Raw genomic sequence first — 26,875 nt, forward strand, 5'->3', positions numbered from 1 at the left:
CTTTTCCAGTTATAACAGCTTTTAAACGTGAAGCATAGCTTGACACAAGTGTCTTGCAGCGATCTACGGGTATCTTCGCCCATTCTTCATGGGCAAAAGCCTCCAGTTCAGTCACATTCTTAGGCTTGCGCGCTGCAACTGCTTTCTTTAAGTCCCACCAGAGGTTCTCAATCGGATTTAAGTCTGGTGACTGCGATGGCCACTTCAAAATGTTCCAGCCTTTAATCTGCAACCATGCTCTAGTGGACTTGGAGGTATCCTTGGGATCATTGTCCTGTTGAAAGGTCCAACGTCTCCCAAGCCTCAGGTTTGTGACGGACTGCATCACATTTTCATCCAATATCTCCTGGTACTGAAGAGAATTCATGGTACCTTGCACACGCTGAAGCTTCCCTGTAGCTGTAGAAGCAAAACAGCCCCAAAGCATGATTGACCCCCCGCCATGCTTCACAGTAGGCAAGGTGTTCTTTTCTTCATAGGCCTTGTTCTTCCTCCTCCAAACATAGCGTTGATCCATGGGCCCAAACAGTTCTAATTTTGTTTCATCAGTCCACAGAACACTATCACAAAACTTTTGTGGTTTGTCCACATGAATTTTGGCATACTGCAGTCGACTCTTCTTATTCTTTGGAGACAGCAAGGGGGTGCGCCTGGGAGTTCTGGCATAGGGGCCTTCATTACGCAGTGTGCGCCTTATTGTCTGAGCTGAAACTTCAGTACCCACATCTGACAAATCTTTTTTCAGTTCCTCAGCAGTCACACGGGGACTTTTCTCCACTTTGCGCTTCAGGTAGCGCACAGCAGTCGAAGTCAGCATCTTCTTTCTGCCACGACCAGGTAGCGTTTCAACAGTGCCCTTTGCCTTGAATTTGCGAATGATGCTTCCTATGGTGTCTCTTGGTATGTTTAACATCTTTGCAATCTTCTTATAGCCATTGCCCTTCCTGTGAAGAGAAATCACTTCTTCTCTTGTCTTCCTGGACCATTCTCTTGACTTCACCATGTTTGTAAACACACCAGTAAATGTCTAGAAGGAGCTGAGTATCACAGTCCTTTTAAATCTGCCTAATTGGTGCTTATTATGCTTGATTGCTGCTCCTTGACATCCACAGGTGTTTTCAATACCTGATCGAAAACACTTGAATGAACCTCTGTTCTTAAGAGTGGAAGTCTTTAAGGGGTTGAATAATTGTGTCAATGAAGAAATCACAAAACAAACATTTAATACTGTATTACAAAAACAATTGATGTCATTTTAGTTGCATTTGGTTCTTTAAAAAGTCCTTGTAAGATTTCATTCTGAACACAATTACAAATGTACACTAAATTCCCTAAAACCCTTTACAGCATTGGGGGTTGAATAATTTTGAACACAACTGTAAGTAATAAATTTGGCAGGATGCCCAGAGTACTACGAACAGATAATGGCTCAGAATATACAAGTGGTAAAACACAAGTCATCCTCAGGAAACATGGAATAATGTTCCAAACAACTGTTCCATATAACCCAGAGCAAAATGGAGTTGCAGAGAGAATGAACGGCACACTGTGTGAAAGTGGGAGGAGCATGCTATTTGATGCCGATATGCCAGTTTTACTACTGGGGAGAGGCTATCATGACTGCATGTTATCTTCAAAATCGTTTGCCAGGAAAAACAACAACAAAAACTCCAGATGAACTGTGGAACAAAAAGAAACCAGATTTAAGACACATCAGAATTTTTGGAAGTAAAGCCTATGTACACATTCCAAAAGAAAAACGTACAAAATGGCATGCATGTGCAAAAGAAGGAGTACTTGTGGGTTACAGTGAATCTCAAAAAGGATACATTATTTTACATCGAGACACAAACACGGTAACAGTCAGCAGAAGTGTGATTATTGATGAAAGTTCTGTGTGTTTAAAGTTTGAACAACTGACACAAACTATTGAAACTGAAAAAGAATCAACATCAGTCACTCAAGAAGATAAGGAAAGTGACACAGAAATAGAAATTACTGAAGAAAACTCAAAAGCTGAAACTGAACCAGAGATACCTTCAGTCAGAAGATCAACCAGAACCAATAAAGGTGTTCCAGCTGAGCGTTTATCTTACATAGCTCGCAGAGCCGTTCAAACTGAACCAGGTTCATGGAAAGAGATGCAGAAACTGCCAATGCATGAGAAACAAATGTGGAATAAAGCCGCTGATGAAGAAATGACATCACTCAATGATCTCCAGACATGGACACTTTCAGATCTCCCTCACGGTAAACATGCCATAGGATGTAAATGGGTTTTAAAAACCAAATGTAACTCTGAAGGGAAAGTCTGTAGGTACAAGGCAAGGCTGGTTGCTAAAGGTTACTCACAGAAGTTCGGTGAGGACTATGATGCTACTTTTGCTCCAGTTGCTAAACAAAGTACTTTCAGAACACTTATGACAGTGGCTGCCATGCGTACAATGATTGTGAAACATCACGATATTAAGACAGCTTTTCTTAATGGTGATATTGAAGAAATTTACATGTCTCAGCCAGAAGGATATGTGAAAAAGGGACAAGAGCACCTTGTCTGCAAGTTGGAAAAATCCCTTTACGCCCTTAAACAATCAGCTCGAGTATGGAACTTGAAGATTAATCAAGTTTTACTAAATGAAGAATTTACAAGAAGCAAAGCTGATCCGTGCCTATACACTAAACAAGTAGACGCTGAATGGATGTACCTGCTAATTTATGTGGATGACCTGATCATTGCTCACAAAAAAACAGCTATGAAATTGCAAAGTTAACAGGAATACTCAATAAGCACTTTGAAACTAAAGACCTAGGTGAAGTGACAAATTATCTTGGAATTGACATCCAGCTGAGAAAGATGGAAGTTTCCTGTTCAACCAGAGTGCAAAAATTGAATCTATTCTTCAGCAATTCAACATGACAGAGGCCAAAGGAACAAGCACACCTATGGATACAGCCTATCCAAAGTTAGAAGGAGAAGATGATCTTCTCACATCTAATAAACAATACAGACAAGCAGTGGGGGCACTTCTTTACATTGCAACCACTACACATCCAGATATTGCAGCTGCCATGTCTCTTCTATGCAGGCGAGTTGATAAACCACGTCAAAGAGATTGGAATGCAATTAAAAGAGTTATGAGATATCTAAAACAGAGAAAAGACTTAAAGAGGACCTTTCACTTGTATAAACTATGGTAACTGAGTATGCTGCAGATGTAGAGCGGCGCCCGGGGATCTCACTGCACTTACTATTATCCCCGGGCGCCGCTCCGTTCTCCCGTTATAGGCTCCGGTACCTTTGCTTCTTAAGTTATAGTAGGCGGTGTCTTCCCTTGTCCTGTGGGCGTCTCCTTCTCCTAGGCTGCAGCGCTGGCCAATCGCAGCGCACAGCTCACAGCTCACAGCCTGGGAGAAAAAAACCTCCCAGGCTGTGAGCTGTGCGCTGCGATTGGCCAGCGCTGCAGCCTAGGAGAAGGAGACGCCCACAGGACAAGGGAAGACACCGCCTACTATAACTTAAGAAGCAAAGGTACCGAAGCCTATAACGGGAGAACGGAGCGGCGCCCGGGGATAATAGTAAGTGCAGTGAGATCCCCGGGCGCCGCTCTACATGTCAGCATACTCAGTTACCATAGTTTATACAGGTGAAAGGTCCTCTTTAAGTTTGAAACTGTCAGCAAGTGGTGACTTAAACCTCATGGGATATGTGGACTCCGATTGGGCAGGTGACCACAGCACACGCAAATCCACAAGTGGTTACTTATTAAAATTAGGAAACAGTCCTATATCTTGGTCCAGCAAGAAACAGATGTCAGTGGCATTGTCTTCTACAGAAGCTGAATACATATCTGCAGCTTATGCCAGTCAAGAAATTGTGTGGTTACGGCAATTACTCAAGGATCTTGGGGAAGCAACATCAGAACCTACCGTCTTATTTGAGGACAATCAGGCTTGCATTAAGCTTACAACAAGTGAAAAGATTAGTGCAAGAACTAAGCACATCGACGTCAGACATCATTACATTCATGACTTAGTTGATCAGAAAGTGATTGTACTTGTGTATTGTGAGTCTGAAAAAATGATTGCTGATGCTCTGACAAAGCCACTCGCTAGAAACAGATTTGAGGATCTTAGATCAGAAATGGGACTGAAATAGTAGTTGTTGAGTGGGGGTGTTAGCATACAAGGTTTGTCTTGTATAAGCAACAACCACTGTATGTCATTGTTACATGCCTAGTATATTGTATGGTCACTAGATGGCAGTGTTGCATTTGTGTAACTTCCTGTTTTTCTATCCTTCAATAAAACAGTTAGTGCTCGTGCAGTTACCGAGCAGAGGTCAGTTAAACCTGAAAGACTGTCTGCCTGTTCTTTGTTTAGCTTCAGAAAGTATTTCTAACATGGTTGACCTATCACATCCCCTGATCTAACTCCTCTCTATATACAGCTATAGCCCATTTATCATGATTTTCTGAACCTCCACCAAACTCTCCACTGCACCCAGAAGCAAATTATATATCAGCTGCTGATCGGCTCATGCAGCTTTCTATCTGCTGCCTTATTCTCCCAAGATGGCTGGACCATCATACAAAACAAGCACTTCTACCTTTTGTGTCACCCTTTCCCCTCAGATTGTAAGCTCTTGCGATCAGGGCCCTCATTCCTCTCATTCTAATTATTGACTTGTCTGTTGCTATGTTATTTATGACTGTTTGAACATGAACCTCTGAACTGTAAAGCGCTGTGGAATATGTTGGCGCTCTATAAATAAAGATAATTATTATGTAGAAAAAAGGCTGTGTAACTGCAGCGTGCATAGGGCCTTTAGGCTGAATTCATACATGCAGTTTTTTTGGCAGTTTTTGGTGTGGTTCTTTGAGGACTGGAAACAAATGAGAAATATAAAAGGAAGGATTTATACTTCTTCCTGGAAGGTCCACTTCATGGTCTCAAGTTACAATATTTTCAACGGACAATGTTTGTCCTAGAAGAAGTTAATTGATGGACGACGTTAGAGACCTAATTATTCTCACAGGGGCAGGACAAGTTCATTGTTATAGCTGCCCCCAAGTATTAAATTGCCACCGGCATCCAAGGGACCCCAGCTCTGATGATATCATGATTAGAGATGTCCCAAACTATTCGCCGGCGAACAGTTCCCGGCAAACATCGCTTGTTCGCGTTCGCCGCGGCGGGCGAACATATGCGATGTTTGGTCTGCCCCCCTCACAGTTAGCAGACACATTCCAGCCAATCAGCATACCCTCCCTCCCAGACCCTCCCACCTCCTATCAAAAAGCAAGGACAGCATCCATCTTATAATCATTCTGAAGCTGCAGTGTTAGTTAGAGCAGGGAGAGTGCTGCTGCTGCTGAATTAATAGGGAAATCGTAAGCTAGGCCAGGGTTCTGTGTCCACTCCAGTCCTCAAAGACTCATCTGCTGTAAGGACAGCGTCCTGACAGCACCCCAAAAAGCCCTTTTTAGGGCTGGTACATCAGTCTGCTTTTTTTAAATTTTTTATATATATATATATTGCAGTTGCCTGCCCGTGTGTGAGAGGCCACAGGCCCACAGACTGTACTGTGTGCACACCACTCATATCGGGTGGCACAGTACCTTGCAGATAAGGCTACTTTCACACTACCGTTCAGAGCGGGTCCGTCTGATGTCTGCCCAGACAGATCCGCTCATATAATGCAGACTTGGGATCCGTTCAGAACGGATCCGTCTGCATTATATTGTGTGAAAGTAGCTTAAGTGTGAAAGTAGCATAAGTGTGAAAGTAGCTTCAGACGGATCCGTCCAGACTTTACATTGAAAGTCAATGGGGGACGGATCCGTTTGAAAATTGAGCCATACTGTGTCAACTTCAAACGGATCCGTCCCCATTGACTTACATTGTAAGCATTACACACATGGACGTACGGTGTGATGATGATGATGTTGTACCCGCTGCTGCTTCCTTTGCCGAGTTGTCAGATACAAGTGAAGCGGTTGATGATGATGATGTGTCCGTAGATGTGGGTGCCCGCTCGAAGAGAAGAAGAACAGGGGGAAAGTTCAGATGGGGAGACAGAGAGGAGGAGGAGACGAGTTGGAAGCAAGGGGAGGTCGTCACAAGGACCTAGTGGCACAGTCAGACAGCATGCATCGGCACCCGTGGTCAGCCAGACAGCACGCCAATCAACGCATGCTGTTGCCACCACCAGAAAGCCGTCATTGCAAAGCTCAGCAGTGTGGCATTTTTTTGTGTGTCTGCCTCTGATAACAGCGATGCCATTTGCAGCGATGCCATTTGTGCCAAAAGAAACTGAGTGGTGGGAAGTCCAACACCCACCTAGGTACAACTGCTTTGCGAAGGCACATGATCTGACATCACAAACGCCTATGGGATCAACACATGATGAGTACAAGCAGCACAGAAACTCAAAGCCACCATCCTCCTCCTGGTCCAGAATCTTCAGCCATGCCAACCACTGCTGTCCTCCTTGCCCCCTCTCAACCACCCACCACTCCGCCTCTCACCTTCAGCAGTTCCTGCTCATCTGCCCACAGTCAGGTGTCTGTCAAGGAAATGTTTGAGCGTAAGAAGGCAATGTCACAGAGTCACCCCCTTGCCCGGCGTCTGACAGCTGGCTTGTCGGAACTCTTAGCCCGCCAGCTTTTACCATACAAGCTGGTGGAGTCTGAGGCCTTCAAAAAATTTGTAGCTATTGGGACACCGCAGTGGAAGGTACCCGGCCGAATTTTTTTTTCACAAAAGGCAATCCCCAACCTGTACTCTATTGTGGAAAAGGAAGTCATGGCATGTCTGGCACACAGTGTTGGGGCAAGGGTCCATCTGACCACTGATACCTGGTCTGCAAAGCACGGTCAGGGCAGGTATATCACGTACACTGCGCATTGGGTAAACCTGCTGACGGCTGCCAAGCATGGAATGCGTGGCTCTGCAGAGGAGTTGGTGACACAGCCACGACTTGCAGGCAGGCCTGCTGCCACCTCCTCTACTCCATCCTCTTTGCTAACATCCTCGGCTGAGTCCTCTTCTGCTGCGTCTTGCTCCACATCAACTGCACCCCCCCAGCTCCCCAGGGGCTATTCCACATCCCCGATACGACAGTGTCACGCCGTCTTGGGGTTGATTTGCCTGAAAGCAGAGAGTCACACCGGACCAGCACTCCTGTCCGCACAGGTGGATCAGTGGCTGACCCCGCACCAACTGGAGATCGGCAAAGTGGTGTGTGACAACAGAAGCAATTTGTTGGCAGCATTGAATTTGGGCAAGTTGACACATGTGCCGTGCATGGCACATGTGTTGAATCTGATCGTACAACGCTTTGTGCATAAGTACCCAGGCTTACAGGACGTCCTCAAGCAGGCCAGGAAGGTGTGTGGCCATTTCAGGCGTTCCTACACGGCCATGGCGCACTTTTCCAATATTCATCGGCGAAACAACATGCCAGTGAGGCGCTTGATTTGCGACAGCCCGACACGTTGGAATTCAACACTCCTAATGTTCGACCGCCTGCTCCAACAAGAAAAAGCAGTCAACGAGTATTTGTATGACCGGGGTGCTAGGACAGCCTCCGCAGAGCTGGGTATTTTTTTGCCACATTACTGGGCGCTCATGCGCAATGCCTGTAGGCTCATGCGTCCTTTTGAGGAGGTGACAAACCTAGTCAGTCGCACAGAAGGCACCATCAGCGACATCATCCCATTTGTTTTCTTCCTGGAGCGTGCCCTGCGAAGAGTGCTGGATCAGGCCGTAGATGAGCGTGAAGAGGAAGAAGAAGAGTTGTGGTCACCATCACCACCAGAAACAGCCTTATCATCGCTTGCTGGACCTGCGGCAACGCTGGAAGAGGAGTCTGAGGAAGAGGAGTCAGAGGAGGAATGTGGCTTTAAGGAGGAGGAAGACCAACCACAGCAGGCATCCCAGGGTGCTCGTTGTCACCTATCTGGTACCCATGGTGTTGTACGTGGCTGGGGGGAAGAACAGACCTTCAATGAGATCAGTGAGGATGAGGAACGGGATATGAGTAGCTCGGCATCCAACCTTGTGCAAATGGGGTCTTTCATTCTGTCATGCCTGTTGAGGGACCCTCGTATAAAAAGGCTGAAGGAGAACGACCTGTACTGGGTAGCCATGCTACTAGACCCCCGGTATAAGCAGAAAGTGGCTGAAATGTTACCAAATTACCGAAAGACGGAAAGGATGCATCAGTTACAAAACAAGTTAAAAAGTATGCTTTACACAGCGTATAAGGGTGATGTCACAGCCCAACGGGAATCTAACAGGGGAAGAGGTGAAAGTAATCCTCCTCCTACCACTACCAAGCCGGCAAGGACAGGACGCTTTACAGACGTGATGTTGATGGAGGACATACGGAGCTTTTTAAGTCCTAGCAATCTCCACAGCCCTTTGGGGTCCACCCTCAGAGAATGACTCGACCGACAGGTAGCAGACTACCTTTCCTTAACTGCAGATATCAACACTCTAAGGAGCGATGAACCCCTTGACTACTGGGTGTGCAGGCTTGACCTGTGGCCTGAGCTATCCCAATTTGCGATATAACTTCTGGCCTGCCCCGCTTCAAGTGTCCTGTCAGAAAGGACATTTAGCGCAGCAGGAGGTATTGTCACTGAGAAGAGAAGTTGCCTAGGTCAAAAAAGTCTAGATTACCTCACCTTTATTAAGATGAATGAGGCATGGATCCCGAAGGGACTGACAGTGGGGAATGCATTTGACTAAAAAAGGCCTGATGAGATGCCTTGGGCTAAAAATGGTCCACACGCTGCTGTATTTAATCTCTACATGCCGGATGACTTGCGTGACTTCTCCGCCACCAACTAGGGTTCAAGCCGCAATGTTTTAGTGCACTTTCTGCCTGAAAAAGTGCACAGCAGCGGCTGCAACAATACCTAATTTTTCTGGCCTCTGGTGCTGCACTGTGGCTGCAAAAACAAAACAAACAAAAAAAAGGCACATACATGTGTCAATTCCCCTTCGTGATCGTTACCTTGTTGTGGTGAAAGGGCTTGCGTATCACAATGAAGCGATCACCTCTATGAGTGTGTTGGCAATGTTGGCACACCCCAGATGATAAGGTCGTTGCTTCATTGTGAACAGACCAAAGGTGATCGGCTGGATAATTTTGCATAGAAAAAACAATTTTCTTTGTGAGCATCTAAGGTGATCATTAAAGCCTACTAGGCCAACAATGGTCCCACACTGCAGAATCATTGTTTTCTTGGTCACTTAACTGTCACTGAACTACCTCAGCACGACCATAGGCTTTGAAAAACCACCATCACCTGCAATCTCCCAAACGTGCGCACGAGCACAGTCATCATTACACCAATATTGATGCATAGAGGAATAAAATTTATGTCATGAGTTTGTCAACTATTGACAACTCTTTGCGGTTGTCTAAAATCTATTAAATACACGTCATCCTGATAGGAGATGTAAGAGGGATTAAACTGATAAGAATAGTACTACTTAACACACCACTCATATAGGGTGGCACAGAACATTGCACGGCGCACGCGCAGTGCCCCAAATTGGAAGTAAGAGGACCGACCAACCATCTTTTTCCATCTCCCGGTTCCTAAAATCTATTCCATACACCGGCCCCTGATAGGGGACAAAACAGAGATTAAACTGGTAAGAACAGATTTTTTACATAAAAAAAAAAAAAAAGAGGACAGCCTCTGCGGAGCTGGGTATTTTTTGGCCGCGTTACTGAACGCTCATGCACAATGGCTGTAGGCTCATGCGTCCTTTTGCGGAGGTGACAAACCTGGTCAGTCAAACCCAAGGCAACATCATCGACCTCATCCCATATGCGTTTTTTCTGGAGCGTGCCCTGCGAAGAGTGCTGGATCAGGCCGTAGATGAGCATGAAGAGGAAGAGTTGTGGTCACCATCACCACCAGAAGCAGCCTTGTCGTCGTCGATTGCTGGACCTGCTGCAACGCAGAGAGAGGAGTCTGAAGAAGAGGAGTCAGAGGAGGAAGGTGGCTTTAAGGAGGTCGAAGACCAACCACAGCAGGCATCCCAGGGGGCTTGTTGTCACCTTTCGGGGACCCTTGGTGTTGTACGTGGCTGGGTGGAGGAAGAGACCATCAATGACGTCAGTGAGGACAAGGAACGGGACATGGCTAGCTTGGTATCCAACCTTGTGCAAATGAGGAGTTTGCGGTTGTGCAAATGGACTGTTTGCGGTGCGTTAAACGGGGAGTTTGGTCTGTCAGAGTTTGGTCTGTCACTGTGAAGCGGGCGTAACCCTTACACTACCTGATCGATACATCATACCTGATCGTATACACACACTGGATGTTTTAAAGCACGTTATTCCAAACAATTTAGGAATGTTAGGTGATTTATGCCCTTTATGGATTAAAACCCGACTCTGCGTCAACTACGTAATTTTCCATGGGAGTTTTGCCATGGATCCCCCTCCGGCATGCCACAGTCAAGGTGTTAGTCCCCTTGAAACAACTTTCCCATCACTATTGTAGCCAGAAAGAGTCCCTGTGGGTTTTAAAATTCACCTGCCTATTGAAGCCCGCTCGCGAACATTTGCTGAAATTCGCATTCGCCGTTCGCGAACGGAAAATTTATGTTCGCGACATCTAATTATGATCAGCTTGGTTACAGTGTCCAACTGACCCCAGAAAGAAATTTAAACACCTAGCATGGCTTTATCAATAAATTGCATCAGGGTCATCCTTCTATGCTGACCCATGTGCCAGCACTGGTTACATTGTATCCAGCAGGTAAAATGTATCAGTCTAAAATCCACTGTTTAACGCGCAAACAATGACCTACACAATATGTCAAGCTCTCCAAAGTATTGTAAATGGTGAAGAAGATTTGAAATACAATAGTATGTTAGAAAGTAGGCCAATCTTTAATGATTCAGTTGAAACATTATCCATGGGAAACCAGAGATCTCTTTAATTTAGCTGGGTACTTGCTGGGGTGGATGAACATGAGATTATCCAGGATGTGGCTCCTGTAGCAGATATGCATATATAAGGAGTCACATACACCCATTCTACACCCGAGATGAACCTGGAGCACACTGCTTGTCAGGTGACAGTAGGCAGTTTGGCTGTTTAAGCCTATATAAATACTATTTATGTGTTTATTTATGCTCAAATGGAAGGTTTAAATTTCTACTGCTGATCCTTCTAGATGCATTCCTCAGTGAGGATAACAGGAAGAATCTGCAGAAAATTGGAAACCTTATTTTTAGCAGTTCCGCGAATTCTGGACAAAATTGAGGTACAGTACTGATCTAAATACAGGGGACTATCTGAATAGTGGCCACATCATTTTTGTATTGCCTCTTTTTAGTAACACTTTTGGACTAGCAGGCTTTATTCAAAGAATGTATTATTCAAAGCTTTGATCACTGTGTTACATAGTAACATAGTTTAGAAGGCTGAAAAACGACATCTCTCCATCCAGTTCAGCCTGTTTGTTAAAACAAATCTACATAAGGCCACGTCTACACGACGACATTTGTCGCGCGACAGATAGGGCACAACTACACTGCAACATTTGTAGCGCAAAATTTTGTTGCACTAATGTCGCGCGACAATTTTTATAATGGCAGACTATGGTGTCGCACTGCAACATGCTGCGACTGCGACGCAACAGTCGCAGAAAAATCCATCTCGAATGGATTTTCTGCGACTGTCGCGTCGCAGTCGCAGCATGTTGCAGTGCGACACCATAGACTGCCATTATAAAAATTGTTGCGCGACATTAGTGCAACAAAATGTCGCGCGACAAATGTTGTCATGTAGACATAGCCTAAAAGATGAGTAACTTTATAAATACAGTGCATTGCTTATTTAATTCCAATCCCGAGTTACAGCCTATATTATGCAGCAGTTCAGAGCTACATTCACTATTCTGCTAGCTAGATGTGAAATCCTACATTGCCGGCTCAATGTCTGTAGCAAGCTTTGTGTTCAATGTTCCAGGCAGTTTCAATATATGTATAAACTAAAAAGTAGAAGATGTGTTTTAATGTATGAATTATGGAGGGCAATGTTTCAATTAGCAACCTGTAACGAGCAAAGTACATGTTACTGAATAGAGGCAGAAATTATTACTAAACGGTCTAAAGCCTCATGGACACATCATGAAGGTTATACTGTGAGTCCAGAAAAGCTCTCTTGGGTACCTTTTAAACTGAGCTACTCTCCCCGGTAAAGAAAAAGGTCATGTGTGGGTGGTGTTACCTAGAGAGTGGTGCTTGAAAAAGCATCTATTAACAAAAAAATCCCTAATATGATACTTAAAAATTACTTCTCGAGCCCCGAAGCACAATTGTTTAAATGAACTGTGCATTCAGTTACGTATGTCTTTATCATGTTTAGAATATGTTCACAGGTCCTTGAAAAAGAGAATATATTCAATGGTGCTTGAAAGTTTGTGAACCCTTCAGAATTTTCTATATTTCTGAATAAATTTGACCAAAAACTACATCAGATTTTCACATAACTCCTAAAGGTAGATAAAGATAAATCAAACAGAAGACTCAATAATATTAGACTTGGTTATTTATTAACAATTTATTATCTGAATATGATAGAGACATAATTGAATGCATAGTTCCTTTAAACAATTTTGCTTAGGGATTTGAGAAAATAGTTTTCAAGTATCAAGGATTTCTGGGTTAATAGAAGTTTAGGACCCTTATCTATTAACATAGAGTAAAGAGGAGCTACAGAGTACAGTATGTTTGTCTCTGGAGGTCTGAAGATATAATGTAGGGTTTCTTAAAGAGGACCTTTCATGGTTTTGTATTGATTGAGATAACTACCTTTACTTGCGGGGTAATGCCACCCTGCCAGATTTTTTTAAATATCGCTCCTATGCCCAGCTGTGCCCCCCCCCCTCTCCTCCTCCCTGTATCGATGCTCAGTATTAGCATACTTGAGCGGGAAAAGTGCAGGGGGCACAGTGGGGCGTAGGAGCGATATTTAAAAAAATCAGGCAGGGCGGCAGCATCAGAGGGGGGTACCCTGCAAGTTAAGGTATTTATCTCAATTAATACAAAACCATGAAAGGTCCTCTTTAAGTGTTCAGTTCCAACTACTCTTTTTTACCGTTTCCTTACAGCACTCAGATGTCACAAACTCTTAATGGTTATGATTACGCACAAGGTGGTTCATTTGCCTATTGTTAAACAGAATAAAACACTTATTGAATGCATCACAAAACCCTATGTAAGCCAGCAGCATATATATGAGAATTATATATATATATATTTTATAATAAGCAGATCTTACTTACATTGTCGAAACCTTTTTAGATTTTGCTTCACAGAACTCTCAAAGTCAGTGATGACTCCTTCTATAATCTGACGTAAATTTTCATCTTTAATAGCATAAATATATTTTCTTAGCAGTGGGGTGTTTGACAAGTTCCAGATAAAATCCCCACGTTCAAAACTTTTCTTATACGGATGCTGGAATTTCTGTTAAGTAAAAATTTGGTAACTGATTATTTTGACCACCAGATAACAATGTATCTTACAGAGTAACAGCATAGTTATTCAATGTCCCTAGCCTACAGAAACTTAAAGTTCTCCTGGAAAAAAATCTAGAAGTGGCCCCATGTTGTAGGCAGAGCCAAACTGGTAGAATGTGTGGCCAAGGCAAGTAGGAGGGGGTTTTTGCGGGGTTTTTACTTATACTATTTTGGAATGTATATACCTTTTTTATTCAGTCGTTAGATGAAGTGACAAAAAAAAAAGCAAATACGCCATTTTTTTATTTTTTTTCATGCTGGCGTTCGCTGTACAAGTAAATACATTTATATTTTAATAGTATGGACATTTTGTGCACAAGAATAACAATGCTCTTTATTTTTTATTGTTTATTTTTGTTTTTAACATTAGGAATATTTAATACGTTTAGAATTTTTATAGGGTTTTTTTTTCACAGCTTTTTTCACTATTTTTCACTTATTTTATTTCCCCCTAGGGGACTTTATATCAGGCGATTATTTTATCGCTTCTCCCATAGACTGCGATGATTTACCATTGCAGCCTATAGGAGATTTACTGTGTTCCTATGGAGCCCTGCCATAGGCAGGCCTCCATTGGAACATCACTGTGGTAGACTTCGGAGTGTTCCAAAGGCCCAAAGGCCCAACGCTGCAATAGTAACCGAATGGCTCCCTCAATCTTGGCATGCGGGATCCGTTCAGGCCCCAGAAGCACAGGGTTCCAGGGAAAAGATGGCTCAGATGCCCCAGAAGCACAAAGTTCCAGGGAAAAGATGGCCCAGATGCTATGGTAGCAATTCACCACAGCATGTGAGTGGATTAAATGTCCGTGATCGGCGTTATTGCAGATAGCCGATAATGCCTCCAGTGTCTGCTCTGTTAAACAGCAGGCACCTGGTGGCTTTAAAACTGTGTAAGTGCCATGTTTAACCCCTTAAGGATTCGGCCCTAATTCACCTTACAAACTTGGCCATTTTTTGCAAATCTGACCAGTGTCACTTTAAGTGCTGATAACTTTAAAATGCTTTGACTTATCCAGGCCATTCTGAGATAGTTTTTTTGTCACATATTGTGTTTCCAAGTTTCAAATTCTCTACTTCTATAATACATAGTAATACCTCCAAAAAGTAGTTATTACTTTACATTCCCCATATGTCTACTTCATTGTCTGGGGGTAAAGAACAGAACTGGATCGCACATCCACAATGCTATGCTTTGATCTAACTCGCTACTCAGCGCTATATTGAAGTGTACAGCCCCCATACTGCATGCTGTACAAGAGGCATTAGTGTACATTTTGATCAAAAGGCAATAAGCCCACTCACCACGCCAAGGTTGCCTCTTTGAGTGAGACCTACTCTGAAAAAGGCGCAGCGACCATGCGGTGACGAGGCGGCACTGCCCTAGTAGGTGGCGGGACCCAGGGGTCAAACAGCACCTCTGCCTCGTCACCGCATGGTCGCTGCGCCTTTTTCAGAGTAGGTCCCACTCAAAGAGGCGACCTTGGCGTGGTGATTGGGCTTATTGCCTTTTGATCAAAATGTACACTAATGCCTCTTGTACAGCATGCAGTATGGGGGCTGTACACTTTAATATAGCGCTGAGTAGCGAGTTAGATGAAAGCATAGCATTGTGGATGTGTGATCCAGTTCTGTTCTTTACCCCCAGACAAATATGTCTACTTCATGTTTGCATCATTTTGGGAATGATATTTTAATTTTTGGGGATGTTACAAGGCTTAGAAGTTTAAAAGCAAATCCTGAAATTTTTCAGAAATTTTCAAAAACCCAATTTTTAGGGACCAGTTCAGGTCTGAAGTCACTTTGCAAGGCTTACATAATAGAAACCACCCAAAAATGACCCCATTCTAGAAAATACACCCCTCAAGGTATTCAAAACTGATTTTACAAACTTTGTTAACCCTTTAGGTGTTCCACAAGAATTAATGGAAAATAGAGATACAATTTAAAAATTTCACTTTTTTGGCAGATTTTCCATTTTTTTTCCATTTTAATAACAGCCAAACCAAACTCAATATTTATGGTCCCGATTCTGTAGTTTACAGAAAGACCCCATATGTGGTCGTAAACTACTGTACGGGCACACGGCAGGGCGCAGAAGGAAAGAAATGCCATAGGTTTTTTTTGACTCCATGTCCCATTTGAAGCCTCCCTGATGCACCCCTAGAGTAGAAACTCCATAAAAGTGACCCCATCTAAGAAACTAAACCCCTCAAGGTATTCAAAACTGATTTTAAAAACGTCGTTAACCCTTTAGGTGTTCCACAAGAGTTATTGGCAAATGGAGATTAAATTTCAGAATTAAATTTTTTTTGCAAATTTTCCATTTTAATCCATTTTTCCCAGTAACAAAGCAAGGGTTAACAGCCAAACCAAACTCAATATTTATGGCCCTGATTCTGTAGTTTACAGAAACACCCCATATGTGGTCATAAACAGCTGTAACGGCACACGGTAGGGCGCAGAAGGAAAGGAATGCCATACGGCTTTTGAAAGGCAGATTTTGCTGGACTGTTTTTTTTGACACCATGTCCCATTTGAAGCCCCCCTGATGCACCCTAGAGTACAAACTCCAAAAAAGTGGCCCTATTTTAGAAACTACGGGATAGGGTGGCAGTATTGTTGGTACTAGTTTAGGGTAAATATGATTTCTGGTTGCTCTATATTACACTTTTTGTGAGGCAAGATAACAAGAAATAGCTGTTTTGGCACAGTTTTTATTTTTTGTTATTTACAACATTCATCTGACAGGTTAGATCATGTGATATTTTTATAGACCAGGTTGTCACGGATGCGGCGATACCTAATATGTATACTTTTTGTTATTTATGTTTTACACAATAATATTTTTGAAAAAAAAAATAAAAATCATGTTTAAGTGTCTCCATATTCTGAGAGCCATAGTTTTTTCAGTTTTTGGGCGATTATCTTAGGTAGGGTCTCATTTTTTGCGGGATGAGATGACGGTTTGATTGGCACTATTTTGGGGTGCATATGACTTTTTGATCGCTTGCTATTACACTTTTTGTGATGTAAGGTGAAAAATATTTTTTTATTTAGCACAGTTTTTATTTTTTACAGTGTTCATCTGAGGGGTTAGGTCATGTGATATGCTTATAGAGCCGGTCTATACGGACGCGGCGATACCTAATATGTATACTTTTTTTCACCCTATTTTTTACAATTTTTTTTTACTTTATTTGGGGAAAATGACGTTTTTGTTTATTTTTACTTGAAACTTTAAATTTTTTAGGGGGAAAACTTTTTTTTTTTAACTTTTTTTTCACTTTATTTTTGTCCCACTTTGGGACTTCAACTTTTGGGGGTCTAATCCTTTACAATGCATTCCAATACTTCTGTATTGGAATGCATTGGATGTATGAGTAATACTGTGAGTATTACTCATACAGCTTCCGGCCTGTGAGATCCAGGGGGCTGGATCTCACAGGCTTGTCACCAGAAGGCAGCGCGATGCCTTCCTTAGACATCGCGCTGTCTTCCATGCCATCGGGTCCCCCCTATAGCCTCATGGGGACCCGATGGCACGCCCGATCGCCGCCGAAAAACGCAGGTCTGAATTGACCTGCGGTTTGCGGCGATCGCAGATACGGGGGGGTCACAATTAACCCCCGCCATGTCAAAATCTTTTTTTAAACTTAGGGCGTACCGGTACGTACTAAGTGGTTAAATCCCCCCATGTAACTAGAGATTTCAGCATTATAACAGTGTTTGAGAACACCCCTGTGTAATTAAAATCTTATATTACCCTTTTATCCAAATTGCCACTGCTAAGTCTGCAATCCAGCACCTTCTGTAAGGCCGAATGCACACGGCCGTGGAACACGGACGTGAGCGGTCCGTGGTATCCCGGCCTGGCATCCTGCTGACAGCAGGAGAGCACAGCGTCATTGGTTGCTTTGACGCCGTGCGCTTCATGCCGCCGCTGCAGTACAGTAATACACTCTTATAGATCATACAGTCCAGATCAAAAGTTTAAGACCACTTGAAAAATGGCAAAAAATCATATTTTACATTGTTGGATCTTAACAAGGTTCCAAGTAGAGCTTCAACATGCAACAAGAAGAAATGAGAGTGAGACAAAACATTTTTTGAGCATTCAATTAATCAAAAATAACGATTAAACTGAAACAGGCTGTTTTTCAGCTGATCCAAATTTTAGGACCACATGCCTTTAAAAGGCGAAATCTGTGCAAAGATGTGGATTCATTGTCATTTTCTGTCAGGTAGTCGCACGTTATGATGGCAAAGGCAAAAAAACTCCCTTTTTGAACGTGGTCGGGTTGTTGAACTGCATAAGCAGGGTCTCTCACAGCACGCCATCGCTGCTGAGGTGGGATGCAGTAAGACAGTCATTTGGAATTTCTTAAATGATCTTGAGGGTTATGGAACAAAAAAGTCAAGTGGAAGACCCCAAAAAATTTCTTCAGCACTGAGCCGGAGGATCCAATTGGCTGTCCGTCAAGACACTGGACGATCTTCGACCCAAATTAAGGCCCTTACTGGTGCTGACTGCAGCCCATAACCATCTGACGGCATTTGAGACTGAAGGGCTTCAAAAACTAAAAACGTCTTCAAAGACCTCGTCTCCTTGAACACCACAGAACTGCTCGTTTGGACTTTGCAAGAGAGCACCAAACATGGGACATTCAAAAGGTGGAAGAAAGTTTTATTCTCTGATGAGAAGAAATTTAACCTTGATGGTCCTGATGGTTTCCAACGTTACTGGCATGACAAGCAGATCCCACCTGAGATGTTTTCTACGCGCCACAGCGGAGGGGGCGCCATAATGGTCTGGGGTGCTTTTTCCTTCAGTGGAACAATGGAGCTTCAGGAAGTGCAGGGGCGTCAAATGGCCGCTGGCTATGTCCAGATGTTGCAGAGAGCATTCCTCATGACTGAGGGCCCTCGTCTGTGTGGTAACGACTGGGTTTTTCAACAGGACTACGCTATAGTACAAAATGCCCGCAGGACAAGGGACTTCTTCCAGGAGAATAACATCACTCTTTTGGCCCATCCTGCATGTTTTCCTGATCTAAATCCAAATGAGAACCTTTGGGGGTGAATGGCAAGGGAAGTTTACAAAAATGGACAACAGTTCCAGACAGTATTAGCAAAGATGTGTGGACGAGCACTCTAACAGTTGGCACACATTTATTAGTGATATAATATAATAAGCTAGCGATATAAAATAGATAAAACAATACAATAAAATACAAGTGTGCTAATACCACCACTATGGGGTAATGGATATTGGTAGGTATTGTTCAATAACCAAACAATCTATCAATCCTATGACAAGGTGATAAAGATGGTATAGAGGCCTGGTGTAGTGGCCTAAGTGTCTATAGGAGTCCAATAAACCCAGATCGGATTGGGATAATACTCCTGTAGTTCCACAGGTTCTGGCAAGCTGCCGCTATTCAGTGCGTTCAGTAATAGTCCCGTATCATACAAATTGCTGTAATAGAGATACAAGGCTTAGAAGTTTAAAAGCAAATCCTGAAATTTTTCAGAAATTTTCAAAAACCCAATTTTTAGGGACCAGTTCAGGTCTGAAGTCACTTTGCAAGGCTTACATAATAGAAACCACCCAAAAATGACCCCATTCTAGAAAATACACCCCTCAAGGTATTCAAAACTGATTTTACAAACTTTGTTAACCCTTTAGGTGTTCCACAAGAATTAATGGAAAATAGAGATACAATTTCAAAATTTCACTTTTTTGGCAGATTTTCCATTTTTTTTCCATTTTAATAACAGCCAAACCAAACTCAATATTTATGGTCCCGATTCTGTAGTTTACAGAAAGACCCCATATGTGGTCGTAAACTACTGTACGGGCACACGGCAGGGCGCAGAAGGAAAGAAATGCCATAGGTTTTTTTGACACCATGTCCCATTTGAAGCCTCCCTGATGCACCCCTAGAGTAGAAACTCCATAAAAGTGACCCCATCTAAGAAACTAAACCCCTCAAGGTATTCAAAACTGATTTTAAAAACGTCGTTAACCCTTTAGGTGTTCCACAAGAGTTATTGGCAAATGGAGATGAAATTTCAGAATTAAATTTTTTTTGCAAATTTTCCATTTTAATCCATTTTTCCCAGTAACAAAGCAAGGGTTAACAGCCAAACCAAACTCAATATTTATGGCCCTGATTCTGTAGTTTACAGAAACACCCCATATGTGGTCATAAACAGCTGTAACGGCACACGGTAGGGCGCAGAAGGAAAGGAATGCCATACGGCTTTTGAAAGGCAGATTTTGCTGGACTGTTTTTTTTGACACCATGTCCCATTTGAAGCCCCCCTGATGCACCCTAGAGTACAAACTCCAAAAAAGTGGCCCTATTTTAGAAACTACGGGATAGGGTGGCAGTATTGTTGGTACTAGTTTAGGGTAAATATGATTTCTGGTTGCTCTATATTACACTTTTTGTGAGGCAAGATAACAAGAAATAGCTGTTTTGGCACAGTTTTTATTTTTTGTTATTTACAACATTCATCTGACAGGTTAGATCATGTGATATTTTTATAGACCAGGTTGTCACGGATGCGGCGATACCTAATATGTATACTTTTTGTTATTTATGTTTTACACAATAATATTTTTGAAAATAAAAATAAAAATCATGTTTAAGTGTCTCCATATTCTGAGAGCCATAGTTTTTTCAGTTTTTGGGCGATTATCTTAGGTAGGGTCTCATTTTTTGCGGGATGAGATGACAGTTTGATTGGCACTATTTTGGGGTGCATATGACTTTTTGATCGCTTGCTATTACACTTTTTGTGATGTAAGGTGAAAAATATTTTTTTATTTAGCACAGTTTTTATTTTTTACAGTGTTCATCTGAGGGGTTAGGTCATGTGATATGTTTATAGAGCCGGTCTATACGGACGCGGCGATACCTAATATGTATACTTTTTTTCACCCTATTTTTTACAATTTTTTTTTACTTTATTTGGGGAAAATGACGTTTTTGTTTATTTTTACTTGAAACTTTAAATTTTTTAGGGGGAAAACTTTTTTTTTTTAACTTTTTTTCACTTTATTTTTGTCCCACTTTGGGACTTCAACTTTTGGGGGTCTAATCCTTTACAATGCATTCCAATACTTCTGTATTGGAATGCATTGGATGTATGAGTAATACTGTGAGTATTACTCATACAGCTTCCGGCCTGTGAGATCCAGGGGGCTGGATCTCACAGGCTTGTCACCAGAAGGCAGCGCGATGCCTTCCTTAGACATCGCGCTGTCTTCCATGCCATCGGGTCCCCCCTATAGCCTCATGGGGACCCGATGGCACGCCCGATCGCCGCCGAAAAACGCAGGTCTGAATTGACCTGCGGTTTGCGGCGATCGCAGATACGGGGGGGTCACAATTAACCCCCGCCATGTCAAAATCTTTTTTTAAACTTAGGGCGTACCGGTACGTACTAAGTGGTTAAATCCCCCCATGTAACTAGAGATTTCAGCATTATAACAGTGTTTGAGAACACCCCTGTGTAATTAAAATCTTATATTACCCTTTTATCCAAATTGCCACTGCTAAGTCTGCAATCCAGCACCTTCTGTAAGGCCGAATGCACACGGCCGTGGAACACGGACGTGAGCGGTCCGTGGTATCCCGGCCTGGCATCCTGCTGACAGCAGGAGAGCACAGCGTCATTGGTTGCTTTGACGCCGTGCGCTTCATGCCGCCGCTGCAGTACAGTAATACACTCTTATAGATCATACAGTCCAGATCAAAAGTTTAAGACCACTTGAAAAATGGCAAAAAAATCATATTTTACATTGTTGGATCTTAACAAGGTTCCAAGTAGAGCTTCAACATGCAACAAGAAGAAATGAGAGTGAGACAAAACATTTTTTGAGCATTCAATTAATCAAAAATAACGATTAAACTGAAACAGGCTGTTTTTCAGCTGATCCAAATTTTAGGACCACATGCCTTTAAAAGGCGAAATCTGTGCAAAGATGTGGATTCATTGTCATTTTCTGTCAGGTAGTCGCACGTTATGATGGCAAAGGCAAAAAAACTCCCTTTTTGAACGTGGTCGGGTTGTTGAACTGCATAAGCAGGGTCTCTCACAGCACGCCATCGCTGCTGAGGTGGGATGCAGTAAGACAGTCATTTGGAATTTCTTAAATGATCTTGAGGGTTATGGAACAAAAAAGTCAAGTGGAAGACCCCAAAAAATTTCTTCAGCACTGAGCCGGAGGATCCAATTGGCTGTCCGTCAAGACACTGGACGATCTTCGACCCAAATTAAGGCCCTTACTGGTGCTGACTGCAGCCCATAACCATCTGACGGCATTTGAGACTGAAGGGCTTCAAAAACTAAAAACGTCTTCAAAGACCTCGTCTCCTTGAACACCACAGAACTGCTCGTTTGGACTTTGCAAGAGAGCACCAAACATGGGACATTCAAAAGGTGGAAGAAAGTTTTATTCTCTGATGAGAAGAAATTTAACCTTGATGGTCCTGATGGTTTCCAACGTTACTGGCATGACAAGCAGATCCCACCTGAGATGTTTTCTACGCGCCACAGCGGAGGGGGCGCCATAATGGTCTGGGGTGCTTTTTCCTTCAGTGGAACAATGGAGCTTCAGGAAGTGCAGGGGCGTCAAATGGCCGCTGGCTATGTCCAGATGTTGCAGAGAGCATTCCTCATGACTGAGGGCCCTCGTCTGTGTGGTAACGACTGGGTTTTTCAACAGGACTACGCTATAGTACAAAATGCCCGCAGGACAAGGGACTTCTTCCAGGAGAATAACATCACTCTTTTGGCCCATCCTGCATGTTTTCCTGATCTAAATCCAAATGAGAACCTTTGGGGGTGAATGGCAAGGGAAGTTTACAAAAATGGACAACAGTTCCAGACAGTATTAGCAAAGATGTGTGGACGAGCACTCTAACAGTTGGCACACATTTATTAGTGATATAATATAATAAGCTAGCGATATAAAATAGATAAAACAATACAATAAAATACAAGTGTGCTAATACAACCACTATGGGGTAATGGATATTGGTAGGTATTGTTCAATAACCAAACAATCTATCAATCCTATGACAAGGTGATAAAGATGGTATAGAGGCCTGGTGTAGTGGCCTAAGTGTCTATAGGAGTCCAATAAACCCAGATCGGATTGGGATAATACTCCTGTAGTTCCACAGGTTCTGGCAAGCTGCCGCTATTCAGTGCGTTCAGTAATAGTCCCGTATCATACAAATTGCTGTAATAGAGATACACTTGCCGGCTTTTCAGCCGCTTACCTCCCCTTCGTATGTGGCTTCAGTCCTACGGTTTGCTCAGACTGAGTAAATGGGGCCCATAAGGTACGGTGTCTTCCGTTGTTAGGTACAATAGCCGGGCTTGCCGACTATAATAGCGCTTACCTTTTCTTGTGGGTAATGCACTTAGCTGATACAGTGCGGGTAAAGCGCATGGAACACCCCGGTTAGTATACAGGGCCCGCGTCTAGCAATGTTCTGTTTGATGTCCGCGTTGAATGCTTGCGGGATGACGGGGTAGTGCTTGCGTCACTTCCTGTGGATACCGGTAGTGACGTATTCCTTGTATAGCGTCCGATAATTCCAGGCTGCAATTTTCGAATGTTAGATATTGTCGATGTCAAAGTCCTATTTGCATGGCCATGCAATTGAAGAAGTGTCGACAGGTATATGGCGTGAAACCCAGACGCGTTTCGGGAGTTGTCACTCTCCCTTCCTCAGTGGTTGCGCCATACCTGTCTAAATGCGCCTTATATACTTCTCTAAGTTATCCTCAAAGCCTGGATCGGACCTCTGGATCTGGTTCTTCCATTTCTGTACAATTTGAGATTTCTAATTTTCACAGTCTGTTTTTTTATTTTCTGTTTTTCTTAATAATATCCGATTTTAGGTCCAAGATAGCCTTTCAATCACTAATATGTTTAATAGGCTTCACTCTCTTGTGGATATCAAGGGAGGAAAAACAAACATTCCATTCAACATATACCCCATTGGTGGATGCTTCCTATTATTTAAGACAATAATGATAGTTTATACTAAATAAGAAATCTTTACACTAAATAAAAGTTTTTTAATAAATATGTAGATAAAATATGTGAAAAAAGTGTGTAGATAAAATCTCAATAAAAATGATGATGATAAAAATGAAAATAAAAATAAAATGGATGTGGATGATATAATCTATACATATAGTGGATGTTTATTATAATATAAACCTGGAATACCGATAACGGGCATGATTCCCATCATTAATACCACAATACATGGCAAAGCGTATAAAGACCACAGTGTAACCAGGGCTGCCAGCATGTGAAGCCGCAGTGATACCAATGCTGCCAGCACTATTAACTATAATGACAGGGATAATGGGGACCTCCCATTTGGGGATGGCCATATTATCATGGCTTAACTTAACCTCTATATCAAATAAAGGATACCCTCACAGGAAACCAAAGAGTTCCAACTCTGAGTTTAGTCCTGATGGTAACAGACTCCCAAATTCATATATTCGTCGGGACTCCCTTCTGGACATGTGTTTAATGTAATTGCCTCCTCTCCAGTGTTGATCCACCTTTTCCAGTGCCGTAAAGACGAGACTGGCTGGGTCACTGTTGTGGACCTCCTTATAATGTTTAGACAAAGAATGTTTGTCATAGCCTTTCTTGATATTGGCTATGTGTTCAGCCAGTCTCGTCTTTAATAACCGTTTGGTTCTGCCAATGTATTGTTTGTTGCAGGGGCACTGGACCAGGTAGACAACACCGGTAGAGTTACATGTGAGGCAATCTTTAATGTCCCAAACAAATGTGTTCTGTGTAGAAGGGACTGTGGTGGTCTTACGGGGTTTGTTATTGATTTTGCATGCAATGCATTTGCCGCATTTGAAAAACCCTTTCAAATCCATCCAAGTTCCCATCAATGAACCTTTTTTCTCTCTAGATTTCACGGAGGGGGCTATTTTGATACCCAAATTGGGTGCCCTAGTGAATATAACTTTTGGAGTTGTAGGTAAAAGATGGCCTATCACTCTATCATTTAATATATGGTGCCAGTGTGTCTTCACTATTTGCTGTATTTTTTTATGGTCATCATTAAAGGGGAGGATAATCCTATTACTGATCTCTTCACTGGTCTGGGATTTTTTCTTGGTTTCCACTTTACTATCAAAAAAGGCTTGTCTGTCTAATTTCCTAACCCTTTCCAAAGCTTTTTCCACTATTTCGTCCGGATAATCTTTCTCCCGGAATAGCTGCCACATTCCAGCTGCCTCCTCCTCAAAACGCTGGTCCTCCGTACAATTCCTCCTGATCCTGCGGAACTGACCAGTCGGGATATTATCAAGCCATCTTGGGAGGTGGCAGCTGGAGTATTGGATAAAGCTATTTCTATTTGTTGGCTTGAAAAAGGTATGGCAGACAAACCGATTATTTAGTTTTTTGATTACCAGATCAAGGAATTCTGTCTCTTCCTTGATCATGGCATTGAAAACCAAATTCAATTGATTTTCATTGATCTCCTTCAAGAAGAGATCAAGGATTCTCTTTCACCCCTTCCAAATGAACACCACATCATCTATGTAGCGACGCCATAGGGCCAGGCTCGCCCCTAGCCTGGGTCTGATGTGGTGATGTTCCCACTCTGCCAAAAATAAATTGGCATAGCTAGGGGCGAACCTGGTCCCCATGGCAGTCCCACATTTTTGCAGGTAGTATACACCCTCAAAATAAAAGTAGTTATGATTGAGGATGTACTCTATACCATCTAAAATAAACTGTATGTGGGTTTCTTCTAGTTCTCCCTCCCTTTCAATTTGTTGTCTCACTGCGGTCAATCCCTGTTGGTGGTGAATTAATGTATAGAGGGATTGTACATCCAGAGTCCCCATAATCCAATCTGGTTGGACGTCCAGACGTTCTAAAGTCTGGATGATATGGGTTGTATCCCTTATGTATGACTTCGTTTTTTTCACTATCGGCTGTAGCTGTGTATCTATATATCTAGATAAATTTGATGTAATTGATTCAATACCCGAAACTATCGGTCGACCGGGGGGATTTTTAAGGTCTTTGTGGATCTTGGGCAGACAGTAGAAGACCGGAAGTCTTCCCTGTGTGCCCAAGATGAATTCGAATTCCTGCTGAGATATCAGTTTCCGCTCAAGACCCTGTATACAATATTCTTTCAGCTCCTTATCAAATTCTTTCAGGGGGTCGTTTTTCAGTCTCTTATATGTTTTATCATCCCCAAGTTGTCTAAGACATTCACCATTATATTTGATGGTGTCCAATATAACTACAGCCCCCCCCTTATCGGCTGGACGTATAGTGATCAATTCTTTCTTTTGGAGAGATTTTAATGCTGAGACTTCTTGTTTTGTTAAATTATCTCGATAGGTGGGTTTAGCTTTAAGTTTTCTGATATCTTCCTCCACATTTTTTTGAAACACTGCCATTTCTCGGCTTATTTCATTCCTTGGGAACATGGTGGATCTCTTTTTGAGGCCCGAACCACCTCCTGCTGGGTCTTTTTGTGTAGGGTTTGTCTTACCTATAACCTGAACTTCATTTCTTACTATAGGATTCTTCAAGAAATGTTTCTTGAGACAAACACCTCTAATATATTTTTGTATTCCTATATACGTTGAGAATTTATCAATTTTTTCAGTCGGGGCAAATTTCAAACCCTTTTCCAATAATCTGATCTGTGCTGTAGTGAGTGTGACGGAACTTAAATTAATGACTGATGCTGTGTTCCCTATCGGTGTCTCGTGTGTGATGACTCTTTTCCTCTTGCTCCTTCTCGTCTTTCGGGTTCGTCTGTATATCTGTAATGATGGTGTCTTGAGTTTTCCCCGTGATTTATTGTGGGCTGTGGATGATATTTTTTTCTTTGTGTATTGTGATACTGATTTGTGTTTTGTTGTGCATGGTGGTATCTCTGTCTCAAATTGTATTGGTGTTTGTGTGATTCCTGGTTGTGAGGGGGTGTTTGTTCCCTGTGTCTTATTTTTGTTCTGTGGTGAGCTGGAGTGTGATCTAAAAAAGGCTGGTCCGAAAGTTGTTCGTATCTATTACTCACTGACACAGCATAGTGATTATGTGTATTTTCTTGTGTATCAATTTGCCTATGTGAAAATACCCTCTGTGGTAAATCTAAATGATCCCCCGACTCTTCTATTTGTGAATTCTTATACGTATTAAGGTGTTTCTTTGTTTTTTTATTTATAATCTCATTTTCTATCTTATCTAGTCCCCTGCATATTCTTTCTTGCCAGATATCGAA

The 26,875-nt window shown here is 42.6% G+C and overlaps 2 protein-coding genes across 6 annotated transcripts in view; one reads left to right on the top strand and one right to left on the bottom strand.

Moving 5' to 3' along the window:
• HYKK (hydroxylysine kinase) overlaps positions 1-26,875 on the bottom strand; it is a 113,143-nt gene that overhangs the window by 7,664 nt on the left and 78,604 nt on the right. For both annotated transcript variants that reach the window (XM_040413802.1, XM_040413801.1), the window contains exon 4: positions 13,321-13,504. In XM_040413802.1, coding sequence (XP_040269736.1) covers positions 13,321-13,504 — 184 coding nt within the window. The remainder of the gene's footprint in view (positions 1-13,320; positions 13,505-26,875) is intronic.
• LOC120985703 (very long-chain acyl-CoA synthetase-like) overlaps positions 11,147-26,875 on the top strand; it is a 235,797-nt gene continuing 220,068 nt past the window's right edge. Inside the window, exon 1 of one of the 4 annotated variants that reach the window (XM_040413797.1) lies at positions 11,147-11,295. The gene's annotated coding sequence lies outside the window, so the exon portion shown is untranslated. Of the gene's footprint in view, positions 11,296-13,180; positions 13,254-26,875 lie in introns of those variants that run through there. The other 3 variants (XM_040413799.1, XM_040413800.1, XM_040413798.1) reach the window with 3 other exon arrangements.

Source organism: Bufo bufo, chromosome 1 (genome assembly GCF_905171765.1).
Source record: "Bufo bufo chromosome 1, aBufBuf1.1, whole genome shotgun sequence".
NCBI classification, from domain to species: domain Eukaryota; kingdom Metazoa; phylum Chordata; class Amphibia; order Anura; family Bufonidae; genus Bufo; species Bufo bufo.